Raw genomic sequence first — 22,396 nt, 5'->3', positions numbered from 1 at the left:
TGTGCTCCCATTGCATAAATCAGGACTCTTAGTTTGCATGATTATATCCTACTTCTTGGTCTTAAATGAGGTTCATATTGTGACTAATGGATGGAGAAAGCAGCCAACCTAGTAAAATACATATTTACATATAATAATAAACTTCAGTACCAAATGTCTTAAATAAATCCCAACAGGAAGCGCAGAACCTTTTTTTTAATAAAAAGAAAGAAATATTAGTTAATTTTAATTATATTGACTTCATCAAATGCGCTCCATATTCACATTTCCAAATCTGAGTAGAAAAGAAAAAAAAAGAATGCTGCGGTGAGGGTTAGTTTACTGATGGCACAGAGCCTCCTCTCTGATGTTACAGAGCATGTCGTGGGGGGAAAGTAGGTTACTGGGCCATGTCCTGCAAGCTTAAACTGAAGGCTAGTCTGAATATTGCTGGAGCTGCTTAGTGTGACTGGGCATGCACAAATGGCTGAGGCCTGCGTAGGAGCAAAAGGGCTGATTCGGGACCGCTGTCTCTTTAAGGATACAGAACCTGGGCGCTTCACAGAAGGATATAATGTTGAATGTTGAAGCCATGTTGATTCATCATGAACACACAAGGAAGAGACACCAATCTGCTTGACAAATGACACAGGAGGTCACCCCCCTCCCGGGGATGGGCTCACCTTAAACATCACTGATGACTTCCTTGTACTGTACATTGAACGGCATTGACATTATGACCCCATGCACAAAAATGACACAGTTTCATACTTAAGATTTTAGTACGTGGACAACAGGGATGACTTGTGTGCTGCTTGAAGACTCAAATTTGTCCAGAAATGTCAACTCAAATGCTTTTTTTTGGTCTCCATTGACCATACAAGAGGCTGGTGGTGACCAATGCAGAGTGTGCCCCACCCAAAGTCAGCTGGGTTAAGCTCGAATACTGACAAGTACATAGAAAATTGACAGATGGAATTCAAGTAACCTTTATACAGTTTATATTAAACCGTGTGCCTTTTTATCTATCCTATTTATCTGTTGGTATTTGTTTTTGTTCAACATGCTGATAGAAGTAAAAAAATGCTTTAGCGAGGAAACCAGCAAACACATACCACGCATTTTCACTAGTGTCATCTCCTCAACATAGTTCACATTAATCGTATAATGGGCATTGAACAGAAGATGACTGCACACTGTCCTATATTGGTTCACCAATAACCAATGTTGAAAGCGGTACAACCTTGAGATGGAAAAAAAATGGAGTACTTGAATTGAAGCGACCTAAAGTATGAACCCTTCACATAACGAAAACCAAGTACAGTACAGTAATAACTGGAGTGATGTGAAATACGTTGCCATCCCCAACACGAAACTAATGTGTGCACGACCGTCAGATCCGGTGCTTTGCGATGAATGGAATCATTCCAAAATTGTTAGTAGGCAAGTTGAGGAATGTATTTGGGGGCCCTGCAGTGCAAACTTTGGGGGAATTTATTCAGTTATGTATCCCAGCAAATAAGAGGAGTCTATGATGTGTATTATGGATCAAAGGTTAAACAAGTAATGGAAATCACTTATCAGACAATCCAGCCAGCCATTGTTAGGCCGTCGCTTATCCTGTTTAAGGTCACTGCGAGCTGGAGCCTATCCCGGCTGAATTTGGGCTAAAGGCAGACGACACCATGCACTGGTTGCGATTCAATTACGTGGCGCATTTCTACAGACAACCATTCACGCAAAGACAAATAAAACCACATCAATGACTTATCAGATGATGCTACCCTTTAATCCAGGACAGATCCATCCTTACAAACTCTGTAATATATTTCCCCTGCTGAAAATAAAAGATTCCAAAGACAATGGATTTCACTGTTATGCAGTACGCCAACTCTGTCGATAACATATTTCTTCTCTTTTACACAGTGCAAATGTCAATGGCTGAAATTAAGTCCCGAACATAACGTGATGAATTCTCCATCATTGGCTCTGTAATAGAAGATGTGAAAATTGCAAGTTACAAACATTTCTTAATACAATATCATATTCCACCCAGTCAGCCATTTTCTGTAATAATTATTATTTATTTGAGTAGTCAGTGAGCTGGCAATCCCACGTGGGGTCCATTCTTAACTAATTGCCAGCCAACTTCAGTTTAATAGATTGTATTGTATCTAATATTCTTTTATCCTTAAAATAATGTGATAATTTACAATTGTAAATGGCTTTTAAACAGACACAAAATATCACATCTACAATAATATCAAACATCTACAGTAAGTGTAATAATAAGTGTCAGCGAGATTTGGAATTACATTACAAGTGAAAATAAAATCGAGATTTGAGTGTTAGAAGTCAAGTTTTCAATTGACTTTAAAGTATCAATCTAGGTACAGTATAAGGGACGAGAATGTAGAAACAGGATATTGAATTAATGTCACTTCCACTAGGTTCCCTATTCAATTTGCATATACAGTAAATCTTAATTATAAAAACACAGCCTCCCCCCCAAAAAGATACTATGACTATGCAGGTGTTGTATGACATGAAATGTCACCAATGGGTCACTATTCAGATACAATATATATTGTTCAAAAGTTAACGTCAACTGAAGGCCTGAACCCAGCGATTTATGTCGAGTTTCTAGTTACTCTATTGCTTTGATATAACACTGAAACCCAATCTAGAGTAGGACCTCTCCAAGGTTATTGAACTCCATAAACAACAGTCTTTGTTGCATTCTTGCTGGGAAAAACCATTGTTAACCTAACCGGAAAAGGCTCATTTGAAATTGTTTGGACAAGAGCAGATGCATGCTTTGAAAGCAAAGGATGTATTTTTGTTGCCATACTAGTTATGGGCTAATGTACTCAACAAATAGAAAAGTAAAGTGCAATGTGTTTTGCTGAATTTAATCAGGGACATCCTTTCCTTGAGTCCATGAATTTGTAATTCATGGACCAAGTTATTTTTAAGGAGTCCAAAGTTGGAAACTGGTTGAACAGCACAATAGTGTCTTTTTAAAGAAGACACTGTCAAAGTATACAATATCGTGTGTGCAGGATTGGTTGTTTGGTAACGTGCTGGGTGATGAGCAGCTGGTAATTCTGGGTTCCATGCGTGGATATCAGACACATGTCAGTGAATGAGTCACACTCACTTTTGCCATCATCCACAGACGTATGTACGTTTTGCTCCAGATCTTACCAGACCGTTGTCTCTTATTGTTCAAGTCAGCTTTATTCACGCAATGGAACTATGTTGCACATGACTTTCCGGACTATGACTGGTATTTGTGTCATCCTCTTTGACCTTGTAACTATGACAGACCAAATGTTCATCTCTGGTTATATAACATCCACTACAGACGTCATCGCCCTTGCTTCTGTCGCCAATCTCTTGCTCCAAAGCACACAGTCATTGTCCTCAGTAGCTCCAGGTCCTCATTCGCTGATGCATGAAAAAGGTGATTACTCTTTTTTAATACTTTTTTTGTGGCATGAACCCATTTGATTTACTTTGAGATAATAATCTGAATGTGGAGTCAGGTTAACAAGTCTGTTAGTTACTGTATGTTTTCTTTAAGGAGCAGGGGTGATTAATCCTATCATTTGGCTCTCCCATTTGTCAATAGGAAAGCTGATTCACACCACTCTTACCTTTCATTCAGAACTACAAGTCACAATAGAGAAATGGGTGGAGCACTAAACTTTGTATTCCCAAGGTTTTACAATCAGCATTGGCCATTTGCCCCTGTGTGACCTATTTATGACTCATATCTTAAATTTAGGGTGTTGGCTGCATGTGCCATGACAGCATGTCGTGGACTTTAACGTAAAACACTTCAGGAGATCACAAATAAGCGACTTCAGTCTCATATTGAAATGAATGCCATTTTGTTTCATTTATTGCATTGTTTTACATCCGAGTGATGAAATTGCAATAATAATTTTCCTGTTGTTAATCCAAACAGCAGCACCCACGGAATAATGTTAATTAGAGGTAGCCTCATCTACAAATTAAGTGTGGTACAAGTACCACAAGTGGGATGTGGGCGCCATCTAGTCATATGCAAAAGAATCCATGACCGAACTACAGATCAGTTGTGTTCAACGTAATTTTTTAACATTTTCATTTAATCTTTGATGAGGTGCGGGGCAGAAGATGTCAAATATTGAACAGCCTTGCGAGTGGGGCAGGCTGATGGATTCGTTATGACAACAAGGGTTCTTATATGGTGAATCACAAATGATTTTTGCTGTCTGTATGATTCATAACATATCTATGCAAGGACCATTTCTTCTAATTCACGTCAGTTGTCAGTCAAAACGTGTTTCTAGTATTTTTTTGAATATAAAGTCACAGACTATGTAACACAAACGTCTTTTTCGTTCCAGAATTGATGTATAGACATTTTTGATAGCTGTAGGCATTGCATTGGCTGAATATGTTGCATATGGTTCACACCAAGCACTAATCCTAAAATAATGATCATCTATCTCAGATTACTCCTAAACGGATTTTCTCTGCGTGAAATCTGAGCCTCATTACCGTAATTGAAAAGCAGATATATTCACAGGAGTATGTCTGAATGGCAACAGGTGGATACTCTGAGTTTGCATGTGTTCCAGAAAAGACAATTCGATACGTACCTCAATACACACAGTACGATATCATTCCACGACGATACGCTTTAAAGTGGTTCGATTTGTCACACTTTCATCTTTTGAATCAAAAATGATTGTCTGCTTCAAGCCTTTCGTGAAACCTCTTGTTTATTCTACTGTCTGCCGTCAAATGGAGGAGTGTTTATTTTTTCCCCTTTTATCATAGAGAAACAAATAAATATATGTGATTAATCAAATATGATTTACAGACAAACGAACATAAATTGGTCAATTTACCCAGAATGGTCCTGATGATATCTCACATCTCACTTGGGAATCACTGGTCTAGTCTCTTTTTACCGTTTCAATCATTTTCTATAAATGGTTCTCTAAATCTACAGCCATCACTGAAAGTGTTTAGGAAATCAGTTTTCCCTTCTGTGACCCGACAGGATGAAAGGAATAGTTGTGTATCAAATTTACAAGTGACTTAAGAGCCTTGCTCAAGGACATTGTACACTCTTGAATTATGACCAAGACAAAGCAAGGTTGTTGTTTGCACTCCGTTCTGGTCACACATTGTGGCTTTCAAGCATCAAAATAATATATGCAGTCATTGTACCGTCCATATTACTTGAATGCAACTGGTCACACTCAGATGGTGGAAAATAGCCAGGATGATTACTTCCCTTCTTCGCAGAGTGCTAACGATCCGGACATTTTTTTTTGGTCAGCATTAAAAATGTAGATGTTATTAACCTACTTCCTTGGTCAGGCACATTCTGATTATATGCACAGTCATTTGTCTTCGAGAGCAGGCCCCTCACTTGAGAATAAATGACATCTCGCGGCTGGAGAACTTTAATTACATAAACATGCAAGACCTTTTTTTGTTAAATGAAGTTGCAAACGAAACAGAATTCATGTGCAAATGTTGTCCACAACAGACAGAGCCCTTTTTTGTCTGCCAAGTATCTTAAAGAAAAGACTGATTTATCCTTTCCTCCACTGTCTTGGGCGATGTGTTCAATAAAAGGAACATGGGCTCCTTAGAAATATGGAAGACAGTGTTTCACAACAAGGAACATGCAAGAGCAAGAGACATCAAGTAATTTTTTCCATGGCCTGCTTACAAAAGGCTGTTTGAGTTCAGTCGACAGTCGCTGTATGAAGTGAGAGGGTGGCTTACCCAGTAAATTTGTGTAAAAAAAAAGCTATGTCATGATTATTAGTGCGGCGGTTGTATGTCTTGTTTGAAACATGTCATCATCTTTGTGTTGCCAGGAAATGAAACCAAAATCAGAACTTGAGATGTTGCCGCAAATAATGAAGCAGTGTTGCCCTTTCCACCCGTGCCCTAGAATCGTGACCCACATTTTTTTGTTCGCGCACTGCGTGTCTTTTTCCTGACCAGCAGCACACAATAACAGGCCTGGAATTATGTGATGATTCATTGAGAATTGTTGAAAGCATATACTTTAGAGGAAATTTCCAGATAGATTTATCTGATGAAAGAATATTTTACTCGAGACGACTGGTTTCCTCAATGGAACAGGGTCGCTACCTATGAATTCATGCTGTGTCTGGGAAGTGTTAGGTTTGGGTAAAATGTCTTTAAATCGGGGGTCTCAAACTCACGGCGTGCGGGCCAACTGCGGCCCCCGAAATAATATTTTGCGGCCCGCGTTGATATGAAAGATTAATGTTAGTGCGGCCCACATGATTGATATCAACAAACTTGTGTGTGGAGCTTAACAAACCGCTGAACAACCATGGAACAAACCACCATTTTGGAGCTACAGAGGGAATTTAATCACAGATTTGCAGACTTCAAGACGCACAAAGCCACATTTCAAATTTTTACGGACCCATTTGATGTGCAAGATGCCCCTCCTGTGTTCCAAATGGAGCTCTGTGACCTACAGTGCAACTCTGCACTCAAAGCCAAGTTCAGGGATGTGAATGGAGAAGCAGACAAGCTTGGGCAATTTTTGAGAGAGTTAACCCCCAGCTTCCCTGAACGTTCCCGAATGTTCAAGCGGACCATGTGTCTTTTTGGGAGCACATACTTATGTGAGAAGCTCTTCTCCACCTTGAACTTCAATAAGTCCAAGTACAGGTCCAGACTTACTGAGGAGCATCTTCAAGCCCGACTCAGAGTCTCCACTGCCTCCTCCCTCAAGCCAAATGTGGCTCGGCTTTGTGAAAAGAAGCGCTGCCAGGTCTTTAGCAGCAAGAAGTAGGCAAGAGAAGCCATGTTTAGGACAGTTCATGTTCAATATTTTATTTATGTTAAGAAAGTTAAAGAACTGTGAATACAGACATTTCAAACTTTATTACAACTTTTTTTCAGTCGTTTGTATCTGCCTTATGATCATTATAATTATTTTATTTATTACTGGTTAATTTATTTTTTATTCATTCTTCCATTTATTCATTTAATTAATTTGTTGTGTGTTAAAAATAAAGGTTTTGAGAACATTGGAATGTTTTATCTGTGCTTTTCTTCTGGAAATCCTGATGCGACCCAGCCTCACCCAGACTGCTTCCAGCGGCCCCCGGGTAAATTGAGTTTGAGACCCCTGCTTTAAATGTATTTTATTTTGTTTTCTTATTTCAGTGTAACATTGAGTCACGAATGAAGCGAAATGAACGGAAAGCAGAATCAACATTTAAAAAGCCATGCTTGACTGTGCAGAATTAACAAGATAGATAACATCTTTCAAACATGATTACATTTTGAAGACTGAGCGTTAAAGATACAGAATGCCATAGAAGTGTAGATGTTTTGTTTCTTCTATTTTGAGATACTGGCTCTGAAACCCAATCTTGACTGGTCAAAATTCCAGTTAGATTGATTCAGATATAACGTACATGTCAATTATTTTGGCTTAACAGCATATGATATGACAGCTAGGTGTTCAAAACTAAGGCTACTTTCTTCTCCTTGAATATTGTTGGGGTCCAAATTGAGGTGTGACTTGCGAATACTTTAGTGTGTACTCATCAGCCCTGTGGTTGTCTGGTGATCAGGCCGGGTGGGGTGTGGTACCTAAGGACAACTGGGAAAATACGCTACATCAGTGTTTCCCAAATTGTTAGTCATCTAAGAAATGGGGGTGGCTGGGGGAGGGTATCTCATGGTACACCATCAAAAGAAAAAAAAACCTAACAAATAAAATAAAATCTTAAATCCAAAATAAAATTTAATAAATAATATCGGTCTTCATTCTTTTTTATGAATGGTAACAGGCGGTCACTGTATTTTCTGGTGTATAACGCACAACCAAAAGCCTTCATCTTCTTCAAAAGATCACCCTAGCATGCTGGATTAATACAAAACACACAAAAAAATAAAAAAGTAATACAACCACTAGCCTCAACAACATCAACAATAATGTTTGTAAAGTGTTTTTTTTTCATAAGAGAAATAATGAGGGAACAATCACATATCCCATTTTCCCACAAAATAATACACACTATATATCCTTATTTGGATTGGATATGCCTTTATTAGTCTCACAGTGGAGAAATTTACATTTCACAGCAGCAAAGTGATGAAAGGAATGAGAGTAGAAAAACAAAATACATGAGCTGCTGGAAAGGCAGCCACTCCTGCGGCGCCGTCTTGAAGTCAAAAGAACAAAAAAAAACTAAATAACAAATAATATGACAGCATAGAGACAATATGACAAAACAAAGACACAGAGAGACATTCATTCTTCAGGACTTGCTGTACCCTCTTTGTGATGACATGAAGCAGTTCTAGATGAAAGAGGAGAGGATCAAAGCGTCTTTCTACCAGTGGATCAGGGACATCATGGTGGAATGTGCACGTCGACTACAAGCTAAATGTTGAAAGCAAACACGCAGCTGTAGCATCCATTGACGAAAAGAGATTGTCTCACATCTCCTGTTCCACATAAATCTGCTTCAATTCCAAGCCGCAACAGTTCCACATACGCATCGGCGCTCTGCGCTGACGCTCCTTTCTTCTTATTATATAGTGCTTTCACAAAATTAACTTAGCACAATATATATTAATAACCATTAAAGATAAGTGGTTATATGTATGCATAGTTGTCTATGATAGGTGTACATTATAAAATGCATAGCCATCGCTTTTGTATGGAATGAGTCTTCCGTGTCGGATTCCACACTTTAAGTAAAAAATGCAATGCAGGATGGTCTTCTGAAGCTAAAACTAATACTGTATTTTCCGGTGCATAAAGTGCACCCAAAAGCCTTCATTTTCTTCAAAAGATGACCATGCACCTTATACGGAGGTGCGCCTTATATGTGAAGTAATATTGAGCCACAACAAGTCTGGCAACTACTGTCAGCAGCCACCGACTCCATTCCCCATGTAGAAGAAGTCATGCATAACCCTTGCCTCTACTGTAGCGTCATATAATATGGCGTGCCTTATATTTGGAAAACTTTGATATATTTATGTATTATATTTGGAAAACGTTTTTCATTCATTGAAGGTGTGCATTATATATGGAAAAAGTGTGAAAATACACAATTCATTGGGGGTGCCATCTAGTGGAAGACCATCTAAATGCACTGCCTAGTCACTGTACGCCACCGGCATAAATCACTGAACAAAGATTCCATTCCTTTCCTTTCCATTCACCACTTACACACAGAAGAGCCAAGACTGTATAAACCGCTGCTGCCTTTTTTCACTTGAACTGTAGCTGGCCACTTCATACACAGACACGGAAAAGGTGGTGACTGTAATTACCCCAACTGTATGTGGGAGCAAGCCTGATATAGTCACCACCGCGAATTAACCACAAGGGAGACATGCGGTTAACAACTTGCCCGTTTTGTTTGTGCTAGGTCCAGATTTTAGACATAGCGGAGTATGAAAAAGTGACATTGTGCAAAACCGCGGAACAAGTTTGGGTTTGTGAACAAGTATGATAATCCTCTATATTGTTTTAATTGGCATTTCTCGTGTTAAGACTCATGAGTCATGTTAGTCCACTTGGTGCAACAGCTCTGCAAGGTGTCATCACTCCTTTTTAACTTGAGCCTATAATTCCCCCCACTCTGAAAATTGTATAAAACCTATGCTATACATGCTGCAGCATATTTTCTTTCATACAAAATGTATGCCAGATGCTTCACTGTAAAGTAGTCAAACTGAGTGATGACCTCCCCCCAATACACACAAAATCCAATTATGCTAAATAATAACTGCATTTTTCAGCCAGGTCACATGGTGAGGTTTTCAAAATCAAGGTTGTAGAGCCAGAGTCTATGCGTGTGTTTTATTCCTGTTAGCACAGCAGGTGAAAATGTTTTAAGCAACACACTGGCAGGCCCAGCCAGTAGACATCAGCTTGAAAGTGTACAAGTTCAGCTGCTAACCACTGAGCGTGATGATGAGCGTGAAGCTGCTGTTTTTTGTTGCAACATATGACGTGCAGTCAGGGGAGACAGGTGAGGCCATTCCTCACCTGTCATCACGGAAATATAAAAAAAAAAAAAAAAAAAAAAAAAAAAAAAACAGTTATATTTATTTAGTCATTTGTAATTTAAAGTTATTTTCCATTTAACTTCACCATTTTTGGATTATTTTTCAAAATCGCTGAATTTTCACATTTAGTGTTCAAATACTAAGTAGAGACGAGGGGTGAGGCAGCAGCCGGCTGAGCCTCACCATGGATTGCGCAATGACTATGCGAACTGTGCTGGCTTGCTCTGCAGTGAGACCGCATCGCTGTCCCTCTGCATATCGCTATTAAAGTGTTCAAACACTTTTAGTATATGAACTAAATTGCTACAGTTTAGCTGGTGTATATAATGTAGTCACTTTACATTATAAATACTGTACTGCAGTGTTTATTTTATTTTTATCAAAACTGTGTGCATAGGTGAGGCATACAGTTCTCCTGCCTCATGACAGGGGGCGCTGGTGATTACAGATTCTTCTTGCACCTCCTCGGCTGCAGAATAGAATTCGTGAGAGCAAGCTAGTGAAAAGTTAGCAAGTTAAGTGCAACCATCCAGTCATTTTTTCATGTTGCTTTGCCTTATTTTCAGAATGGAGGATTGTATATCTAAATTGAAAGAAATAGAGAGACTTTTAAAACTGAAGAAAGATAAGGAAGGCTTCTGCAAAGAAGGTATCCATGCCTTTCTTCAGAAGGGGCGGCACATGGACTTCATTTATAAGTAAAGGTAACACGATAATAACGTTTTTTTTTCTTTCCTATGCTACAGAATGCTGACATGACATTTAAAAAAATAACACGTTAACTGTTGCCAATCAAATGGTGAATAAGCTACTCTGTAGTGTTCATATGTTTGTAAATCTGACTGTGATGACGTCAGTGCCTCACCAGCCATGAACCTCACCGCACGTCACTGTATACTAGACACGGAAAAGTACTGCCAAGAGAAAGGTATGATAACTAGGCCACACACTGAACGGTGCCCTTTTCCAGTAAAACTCATTATATTTTTGTATTTACATTGTTGGTAATGAAGCAAGAGTCACAATAGTTCTGCAATGTGGTTCTTTTCGGGGCTTTGCAGACTGAGGAAGATTGTTGGCGTGGTGTGCAAATTTTATGTTGATGGCCTTTAGTTTGAGCAGTGGAGTCAGCACGATGCAGATGAAATTTGTTTACCGAGAAAAAATGAAATTGGTGTTGTATTTGCCACATGCTACGTGTTTTTATAGAATGGTACCTTGACTTATGAGAGCCCCAATTTATGAGATACTGTACGTCACTTGCCATTAATTTCGAGACATTAGTGGCAAAATATACATCCATCCATTTTCTAATCTGTTTATCCTCACAATGGTATGCTGGAGTCTATTCCAGCTGTCTCCGGGCAGTAGAAGTCGTACACCGACATGCTAACCAGTCAAGCATCGGGCCACTCATTGGCGATATTCTAATTCAATTTTTTTCACAAAAACAGCCACCCTCCCCTAAAATATATATATGTATATATATTTTAAAAAAAATCAGTGGGTATTTGATTTTGCAAATGTTATGAATAGTTTTTGACAAATAATTGAAGACTACCATATTTTCCGGTGTATAAGGTGCACCAGAGTATAAGGCGAACCCCCAACAAATGGTGTATTTTCAAACTTTTTCCATGTACAGCACAGGTAACATCCGATTATAATAACATGGCCCCCATCCACTCGTTGTTTTTGGTATTCTCTATTTTTGATTATCCCCCTGGTCCTCTATTTGGGACCAGCGCTTTATGTCGTAGCTTAATAAATCATCCTGCACGGACCTCTGTCTAAGTCGCGTTGCTGGCTGTAGCGGTGGCAGCCATAGAATTAAAAAAAAAAAGGTTTGGCGGTCGTGGTCGTAAGTACGGGTGGTTGGAACTCGCGCCGGTCGTAAATCGGATGTTACCTGTATAATAGTATTCCATAGAAAATGTTGCTTAAAAACAACAGATTGACATTTTTATTTTTTTTTCTATCCTTTCACGCCCCCCCCCCCTCCCCACCCCCTTTCAAATTGCTGCTGTGGGCTGCAAATATCCCCATTGTGGGACGAATAAAGGTTTTCTGATTCTGATTCGTATACTATCCTGTCGTATAGGAGATGCCAGCGTGTCGTCATTTGTTATGATCACGTGAGTCTCGCGTCAGCCATTTTGAATGCATTCTGATTTACGACCGTTTGACTTGCGAGCATTTTGTCGGAACGGAACCCGGTTGTAACTCGGATGTTACCTGTATAAGGTGCACCTTCAATGAATGAAATCAAATCAATATCAAAAAATAATATCTAAATATACACCTGTTTTCCAAATATAAGGCAAGCCAGATTATAAGGCTCTACAGTAGAGACTGGGGGTTACACACTACTTCTTTTACTGGGGGAAATGGAGTTGTCGCTGCTGACTGTAATTGCAAGACCTGTTGTGGCTCAATATGACTTCACATAGAAGGCACACCTGCATTAAGGCGCAGGGTTATCTTTTGAAGAAAATCAAGGCTTTTGGGTGCACCGGAAAATATGATAATCAAAGTTTCAATTATTCAATGCATAGTTTGAAACTCATGTCAAATTTAAAATTGAAATCCTTGGTATTTCAGCCTCTGTACATGACACATTTTCCTATTTCCTTATCTTTGTGTCGGTTCAAAATGAAGCAATAGCTACCCTCTTCTTTGACCTTCGAAAACGATGATCAAGAATTGACAGATGAATGAAAGGAATGCATAAATGTATTTGGGTGGCGCAAATGAAGCCCACTGTCTTGTTGGATGCGATTGGAGGAAGTCGACACCACACATGGTTGCCAGGGCAACACAGAGGGAACAGCAGTTCCTGACTCTAATTAACGACAGTCAGCGCTCTAGCAGAGGGTCACGATGACATCATCAATATCGTCGACTCTTAGTATCTGCGTGGCCTCGTGTCTCAGTGAGGATCGAAACCATTCACTTTTTCCTCGCTGTTCACAAAAAAAAAATCCATTGGAAAGAAAGACACACAGGATGTAAAGAATATAACAGCTTATATTGTGTAGTCAGTTCTTCCTCAGAGCAGGAAATGTCATCTTATTATCTAACAGCAATAGCATGACCTACATAAAAGAGCAGAACTAATCCCACTGTAGGCGGATGGTGAATAATGCAGGAAAATGTGGGAGATCTGAATGAATCTTAGATGTCTCACACTTGTTGGCTGCTGGCATAGCATCATTTTGCCTCCAGAACATCCTCTACAGCTGGATGACTGGCTTTATTCACTTTGTAGGTGGGTTTTAAAAACCGTCATTAAAACAGTCATAGACGATTTCCCCCCTCCCTCCAGCCAAATGTGAAGAATAAGAGATTTTTTGGGGTATTGTAATCTTCTTCTTCTTTTCCTTTCGGCTTTTCCCTTCAGGGGTCGCCACAGCGAATCAGTGTCCTCCATCTAACCCGGTTTTGTGCATCCTCTTCTCTCACACCAGCTACCTTCATGTCCTCTTTGACAACATCCAATTTTGGGGTATTATAATATGTTACAATAATGAATAGTGGATTTTTGTTATTTATGGGCCAGCCTAACCCTATCCCTTTCAAATAATAACTAATTCAATGCCAGCCGTGCAAAAATGTGTCTACTCCAGTGCCAGGGTTTTTATCATTGTCACTCAAATTCCAGGACCCACAGAATATTGAGTTTTAGGACTACATAAACATTCAATGCAGCATAAGAAAGCCTAGACTCCCTTCTTTCATCAGAAAAAAAAGAGTTAATTCCAAAATTATATGGGTCGGTAGTTATCTGAGCTTGAAATGAGGGTGTCTGTCCAAAATACAATGCAAGACATACATATTGGTTTGTATAGCGCTTTAACAACAGCTAAAGCTGGAACAAAGTGTGAACATGGAAAAAAGGAAATGCTGCCATGTCCAGCGCTTTATCTGCATCATGCCTAAAAAACAAGACCCAAACAAATTTGTGAATGGCGCTCTACGTCATGTTTTTAATTCCAGGATAAATTCGTGAATGGCAGTAAATGAGTTAATACGTAAATGTAAAAACAACAAAAAAAGCAAAAATAAATTAAAAAAACAGCCTTGAGGAGTTCAAAGATTTGGAATGATTGTCTAACCAATAAGATAAAATGAACGGAAGACTACATTGTACAGTAGCACCCTCACAAATAACGTGTGGTATTGACAATGTGATGTCAAATGTCACCTGGACAATGTCCAGTGGACATGTTCGTGGAAGACAATTAAATTTGGCACATAAAAAATGGAGGAAACCAGTAACCACACAAGAGCCAGGTTTTGTTTGATTGAAATTCCCTTGAGTGCCTATACATTGGATGTAAAGTGGCAATCATATGTAAATCTGTGATTAAAACTTGGGACAATAACACACGGTAAAAAGTGCCAGCACCAATTGTCACTCTGTGCTGAAATGACCCAGACACAAATAAATAAATATTACAGAGTTGAATGGAGTTTTGTCATAATTGATATGGCATGAGTCCTTCTTGTGACAACGGAGCCCTTCAAATCATTCACATACAATCATTCAGAAACTCCCCTGTTGCATTCCTCAACAAATAATACATCTGTAATTTCTGTGTCTCCTCCATATCACAATATGTGGTTTGATTTTTCCACCCAACTTCAAGGAGGAAATTCCGGCTCATAATGATTACACGTGATTCCAATAACATCAATACTGTATATGATTGACAGATGTAATGAGAGACCCCCCCCCCCAGACAAACAGACTAAAATTCTATTAATCTGTGATTTAAAAAAAAAAAAAAAACCTTTTACTCGTGAAAATCATTCACTAATATAGCTAAGAGAGAGGACTTTCACACTGAAAAATTGAGCAAATCAGTCATGATTGTAAAAGGTAATCATATTTTTATTTTAGTTGGAATATGTTCTTTGTGTTTTTCGGGATTTAGAAAAAGCTATATGATCAAACCAATCATTGGTGGTCAAAGTAGTAACGGTGTTCTATGGCCCATTTTTGATGTTATTGGCTGCTGAAAAAATGGCTCCCGGCACCAGAGTTACGACATCCCTGATTAGGTTGTTGACAAAAAATGTACTTCTTTCCTATCCTTTTCTTTACGGTGCCTTTACTCTTTCTTCACAACAGATCTGACAGTTTGATACAATACTTGGATCTTGAGTTGTATCATGTCATTTCCTGTTCCAATGAGTCCCATGTTACTAGTGAATTACCTGGGTGTCGTAAAACTTACGAGAAGTAGATGACTAACAGGTCGTAATTGCAAATACTGTATATCATTCTGACACAAATTGTTTTTGGATTGAGCAGCCGACATTTAAAAGAGGAAGGTGATCCAATATGATGGATATCCATGTGCCAGATTTTATAATGAAGCTCTCCTGCGATATTGGAAAGTCATAACAATCGTAATGGAGGGCAATATGAATTAAACAATTTGGATATTTTGAGGAAGCACTGTGGACAGAGGGTGTTAGCATATGTGTAATGAAAACTCGAAATGGTCTTAAGTCAATTGGTATGTTTTCATCCACTGCAGTGTTTGCCCCAATTCTCGCCTAAAGTCAACTAACCCTCTCAGGAAATTACAATGGACAGTGACATAATGATCAATATGATCATCAGTATTGAAATTAGGAAGAAATTGGCATCGAAAAAGTATCGTCTAACAGGTAGGTGTTCAATGACCCCTGGGATGCATTAGCGAATACAGCACGGACCGCATTTCAAGAAGAAAGCTCAAAAATATACATTTAATTGAAATATAGATGATATGATAATGCAACATTTAGGTAAAACACTCCGGATGAAGACTGTGTATTACAATTGCGTGTTTCAAAACGCCTAATTACGTGCAGAGAGGTTTTTATGTGCTGTTTTAGAGCTTGTTCAATTATGACTTTTAACCCATGAAAGAGCTCAGAGGGAATGAAAATATTATTCAAATTGTAAGCTATGCGGGATTGATCGTTGCTAAACTGTTTTGACTAAAATCCAAAAGCTGTCCAAATAACTGATATGGTTGAGAAGTTAATTTTTCAGACTATGCGGAGAAAAATTTGTCATCTTGTTGTTTTGCAATCATTTTAATCATGACCCCTAATTGAAGGAGAGCTGCTGTATGCAAGCAAACTGAATCATTTCCTGCATCGTCAATCTGAAATTGTGTCAGGTTTTTGAATAAAGGGCCAAAAATAAAATAGATATATTTTTAAATAACCGGCAGATTCATTGATGATTCAAATAATGGCAAGTCATTGCCCTACATTCACTAGTTTAAAAAGAGTGTCATTGTAGTTATTTATGTGACTTAGTTATTCATACACCAGCAAACTACTCAGGGTAACACTGCTCCTCTGTATTGAGAAAGAAATCAGCTGAGATCATTTGCAACAAGGTAATTAATCTAGTTTGCAGGGGAGCCCGGGCTCGGCTCAGAATACGCACAAGGGATTCCTGCCAGACAATCCGGAGCAATTTTACTGGTTCCCTTCTTGGAACCAGTGACAAGTACACCTTGTTTGAAGAGAAAGTGACGAACGGGAGTGAAAGATACACCCTCTTTCAAAGAAACAAACTTGGGTTATGAGTCACTAAGTGGAAGTCAGGTTCAGATAACGATCACAATAAATATTCTGATCATGACTTTAACATGCCCAGAGACAAAGTGACATTTCCCGCAAGAAACATTATTTTACACACATTATTTGTAGTTATTTTTTAACCAACTTGCAAGATGTTCCGAGATGTATACTGTCACGTGCTCACTCGGCTAAAAGTACCAAAGCCTGGTTCAATGACCATGGGATTGGGGCCATCGTCAAGAGGAAAATGACAAACATAAGAACGAGCAATGCCAAAGAGCTGAAAGCCGCTATTGAAGCATCCGGGTCTTCCGTAACATCTGAGCAAAGCCATAGGTTGATATCGTCCATGCCACGCAGCATCGAAGCAGTAATTCAGGCAAATGGGGGCGAAACCAAGTACTGAGTACACAAAATGATTATACTTTTCTGATGGCTGACATTTCATTTATTTAAACTCATTTTTCTGTTTATTTCATGGGATATTCACATTTTTTAGACTGATTTTGCAGTTTTCATAAGCTGTGAGCCATAATAATCAAAATTCTAAAAAATAAAAGCTTGAAATATCTTGCAATGCATGTTATGAGTCTGAAAAATAGATTCACTTCACCTTTTAAGTTGAATTACTTGAATGACGTTTTTCACAATCTTCCAATTTTCTTAGTATTGCCTGTATAGGCATGGTTATTGATATACAGTTAATTTTGTGAAAGCGCTATATAAATCAGGATGTATAGTAAGTATTATTTTGGGGAAAAAATGGGACATGACAAAGTGGTTTTTGTGGTGTCCGTTGTTATTGTTCTCTCATTACTTTTCTTATAAAAAAAAATCACTTTACAAACATTATTGTTGATGCTTTTGAGGCTTGGTGATACTAAACTCATCAATAAAGGCACCACTGTGTAGTTAGTCCCTACAGGGGAAACGCAAGCACCAAGCTTCATATTTAATTTATTCACTGCCAGACGTGCAAAAATGTGTCCACTCCAGTGCCAGGGTTTTTGTCATTTCATTCAAATTCCAGGACCCTCATAATATTGAGTTTTAGGACTACATCAACATTCAATGCAGAAAAAAACCTTAGACTCTCTTCTTTAATGAGAAGAAAATAGGTAATTCCTAAATTATATGAGTTATCTGATCTTGAAATGTGGACAACTGTACAAAAGGCAAATGCTGCCCCCTCAGAGTTCTGACCAGCACTTTATTGGCATCCCCCGCAAAAAAAAGAAAAACAGAACCCGAACAAATTTGGAAATTGCTCTCCACGTCTTATTTTCAATTTTCAATTCCAGAATACATTCAGGAATGACAATGGAAGAATTGAGATTATTTTTGACTCCTGAGGAATATAAAGAGAGTTAAAATAGTAAGATAAACTGATTGAATTATATCCCAGTATGCTTGACATATCCATAACTTCACTTTGCATTTCTATATATTTGTCACTGGCATGATGGCCATTGGCTGGCTATGTTCTGCATGTCAGATGTGGGAAGTGAGGCTCTCTTACGTTGAGCTCTCGTAGACGCCGTGCTCGCGTTTAGACATGGTGGTAACATTCTTTTTTGGATAAAGACTGAAGACTATTTTTGAATGCAGGCCTCCCCCCTGCTGATCCAGCGATGTTAGCCTGCCCTTTTGGTACAGACTGTGATATCCTAGCAACAGGTGGTTGGATTATAATAACAGTTTCTGTGAGCATTTTGGGGCTCGTGTGTACTTTCCTCCGTTTTTTTATAAAAAATAAAATAAAAACATGTTGTCTTTACGGCTCAGCTTCCTTTAATAATGCTGTCCTTTCATGACTAAATTAAAACCTACCTGCTGGAAAATAATTAAATTACAGCTGTACTTGTGCGATTTAGGTTTTTACGGTTGCTGTGGTCTGAAAAGTAACTCCAAGGAGACAAGAGCATTACACTTACCGCGATGTGATTAATGCTCTGATAATGGAATGCTTATTTAGCCACCTCAGCCGCTTGAGATGTGATTGTTTGGCCTCCTCTTTATTATTGTTTGAAGGCTGGCTCGGCTCCACTTTTTCAGAGATGGCACTCAGAAGGCAAACTCAAGTTAAGTACTCTAAAGTCCAGCATTTTCATTCACTCTGCAGTGGTTCATTGATTTGTTTTCTGGTGTATTTCAGACAAGTGGAGCAATACCTGTTTGAATAGTCTGAATTAATGTCATAAAATGATTATTTAATCGTATTTGATTTTGGATTTTGCTTGCCAGAAGCTGGAGTATGCAGTATTTGTTTGTTTACATGCTACGTGTGGCAAGAGTGTGAGTTATTCTATTTGTTGCTGCTTACCTCATATGTTGTGCGTGGGAATCCTAATAATCACACCTTCGTATGACACAGTTGCACTTGTATTTGGTTAGCATCATTCATTAGGCTCGTTGCTAAAATAAAACAAGGGTAAATTGTGTTAAGCTTTTTGCTGTCCACATAAAATGATGAGGATTGAGTTTGAGACGTAGGTTGCGGGGGAGAGTTTCCCAACTTTTATGAAGCCAGGGCAAATATTTTACATGGGATTTTTTTTATAGTATGCAATTTGTTTTGATTTTTTGCGTGTGCAAAAGGTGACCACACATCAGTATGGTGGTGAAGTGGAGGAAGTATCGTGGGGGATGATAGGGGGGGGGGGGTCTGTTGATTCTTTAATTTTGAATAAAGGGTTATTGTTTTGATAACATTGGGGGGTGTAACTACCCCGGTCAAGGATGATGCCTCGTAATGATGTTCAAAAACGTTTATTGTGGACACTGTGAAAACTAAACATTGCAAACAACAATCAATATTACCACAATCTCTTTGACAAGACATAAATAAGCAAATTAATAACGTACCGTATGCACCTTGTAAACCGAAAGTAGATAAACTGTAATGACGTTAACGAGATTATCGTTCTCTCTCTCAAGCGATTTCTCTCTGACATCGAAACACATAACACGGAAACGGAAGTCATCCATGACAAAATATTCCAAATAAAATATTGAACAGCATTTTAAGAGAAACATAAATAAGGGTCACATAACAATCTTAAACACTTGCAAAACAACAAGACCAAATAAATTATATTTTTGTTGTCATGGCAACCAATGACTCAATATTGGGGGTTACTCAAGACAACTTTGCAGATTCAATGACAATTGTCAATCTGAAATTTATAACGTTTGTCACGCCAGAATTGTGTGTGTGATTTTTTCCCCAACTTTGGTATTTGACATCTGACGTTTTGCAAGTTATTATTGAGCCAAGGAAACAAAAACATCGAGCGGATGGTTTACCAGCTCCTGCAATTATCCATGCATACTCTTGACCCACATTTGGTGGAAAAAGGAAACCAGGAAGTTGTAAAAAGTCAGCCTGGAAACCAACACAAGTTGAGCTTCTTGTTATGCTCAGGGGATTGAAGTGTCTTCTTGCACGGTCGCCCGCAGTTAAATCTCCCTTTCCCCTCTTTCTTCTTAGATGAAAATAAAAGGTTTATAGCCAGGGTCAGACGGGCTAATCGGCTGTCTTGCAGTCTCCTGTCAGCGTGTCTCTTTCGGATAAGCTCTGACAACTGCTCTGACTTATTGTGCTCACTTTTTTTTCTCCCATCTTCTCCATATTTCAACGCCAAAATGATCACTGTACACAAAGGACATTGTGCATCACAGCACGTGTTAAAGATTACAACTGTCCCCTCCTCCTGGTGCCCTACAGCTTCTTGCTGTTGTCGACTATATTGGAGCTACCAGCTGACCTACTTTCTCCCTTGCAACCACTCGCTGCTGTTTGCAATCCCCACCGAGAGGACAGCGGAGCGCGCAGCCCACGAAAGTGGATGAATCATTATTATTATTATTATCTGAATATGTTCGGGAATGACAGTGAATGAGGAAACGGAAGTCATCCATGACAAAATATTCCAAATAAAATATTGAACAGCATTTTAAGAGAAACATAAATAAGGGTCACATAACAATCTTAAACACTTGCAAAACAACAAGACCAAATAAATTATATTTTTGTTGTCATGGCAACCAATGACTCAATATTGGGGGTTACTCAAGACAACTTTGCAGATTCAATGACAATTGTCAATCTGAAATTTATAACGTTTGTCACGCCAGAATTGTGTGTGTGATTTTTTCCCCAACTTTGGTATTTGACATCTGACGTTTTGCAAGTTATTATTGAGCCAAGGAAACAAAAACATCGAGCGGATGGTTTACCAGCTCCTGCAATTATCCATGCATACTCTTGACCCACATTTGGTGGAAAAAGGAAACCAGGAAGTTGTAAAAAGTCAGCCTGGAAACCAACACAAGTTGAGCTTCTTGTTATGCTCAGGGGATTGAAGTGTCTTCTTGCACGGTCGCCCGCAGTTAAATCTCCCTTTCCCCTCTTTCTTCTTAGATGAAAATAAAAGGTTTATAGTCAGGGTCAGACGGGCTAATCGGCTGTCTTGCAGTCTCCTGTCAGCGTGTCTCTTTCGGATAAGCTCTGACAACTGCTCTGACTTATTGTGCTCACTTTTTTTCTCCCATCTTCTCCATATTTCAACGCCAAAATGATCACTGTACACAAAGGACATTGCACGTGTTAAAGATTACAACTGTCCCCTCCTCCTGGTGCCCTACAGCTTCTTGCTGTTGTCGACTATATTGGAGCTACCAGCTGACCTACTTTCTCCCTTGCAACCACTCGCTGCTGTTTGCAATCCCCACCGAGAGGACAGCGGAGCGCGCAGCCCACGAAAGTGGATGAATCTTATCATTTTTAAATTCCATTTCTTTCGGGGCACGGCAGGACGAGAAACTAGCCGAGCCGGAACCTGCCAAACCTCGCTCAACGGCCGGCCTTTTGCAATAAATGCACCTTATTAACTCGTTATGCAATTTAACGCTTTCGATGACACGTTCTCGCGCAGAGAGATCTGCGCAATTAATGCCACCTTTTTAATTTGCGGGGGAATATAAACACCATGAGCACATTGATCCTGTTTTATTTGCGTGGATGTTTGTTTTCCACCGGGACGTCATTTTTGTGGAAGGTATGTTGTGGTTTTTCAATTCCGGGGTTCAGTGGGAAAGTTCAAGGCGACCTGTCAAATTGAAGTGGAGCCGGTCATGCGCAAAAAAGTGGTTTATTTTCAAAACTTGGAGTTAATAATTTCTGACAGGAGACACCCGGCGTGTGCTGGGTTTTAGACACGCTGGGCTGTTTTGATTGACATTGGCATATGATTGTTAACGCGAATGGACGGACTTGAGCGCACATCAAAGTGTTCCTAATATTCTGTCACTCTCGTATTAATCAGCAGTGTTTCCCCAACATTTACTCGCCAATGAAGGCGAGCTAAAAAAATCGCTCATCGCAAAGTAACCAGTTTGCCAGCTTTTTAAACCTATTGGCTATGTTTGAGTAACATGATTGTTGTTGTTGATTGTAATCTACGAATTCAACAAATTACAAACACAGCTATTGCCCCCCGAGGTATGTATTTTCTGAAAATGAAATATTTTAACCCCCCTTACCCCCATTTTTTTATCTTTTCTGCATTTTACACCAGATAACGCTAAATGCATCGCATCCAACCCTAAAATATAAATGCTGAAATAATGATGACGGTAGTAGTAGTAGAACAGCATTAAAATGCTTTGCGTTACCAGCACAGAGAGAATCACAAAACATTTGTATTTGTAGTATTATCAATGAATA

The 22,396-nt window shown here is 39.0% G+C and overlaps 1 protein-coding gene across 2 annotated transcripts in view; it reads right to left on the bottom strand.

The window, feature by feature from the left end:
• Positions 1–1,816: 1,816 nt before the first annotated feature.
• LOC148886323 (RPA-related protein RADX-like) overlaps positions 1,817–22,396 on the bottom strand; it is a 57,210-nt gene continuing 36,630 nt past the window's right edge. Inside the window, exon 17 of one of the 2 annotated variants that reach the window (XM_089017562.1) lies at positions 1,817–1,968. In XM_089017562.1, coding sequence (XP_088873688.1) covers positions 1,914–1,968 — 55 coding nt within the window. In that variant the 3' untranslated portion in view covers positions 1,817–1,913. The remainder of the gene's footprint in view (positions 1,969–22,396) is intronic. The other variant, XM_089017561.1, reaches the window with a different exon arrangement.

Source organism: Hippocampus bargibanti, linkage group LG16, assembly GCF_051943395.1.
Source record: "Hippocampus bargibanti isolate YZ-2025 linkage group LG16, ASM5194339v1, whole genome shotgun sequence".
Lineage (NCBI taxonomy): Eukaryota > Metazoa > Chordata > Actinopteri > Syngnathiformes > Syngnathidae > Hippocampus > Hippocampus bargibanti.
Note: the sequence above shows the minus strand (reverse complement) of the source record. Positions and strands in the feature narration are given on the sequence as shown.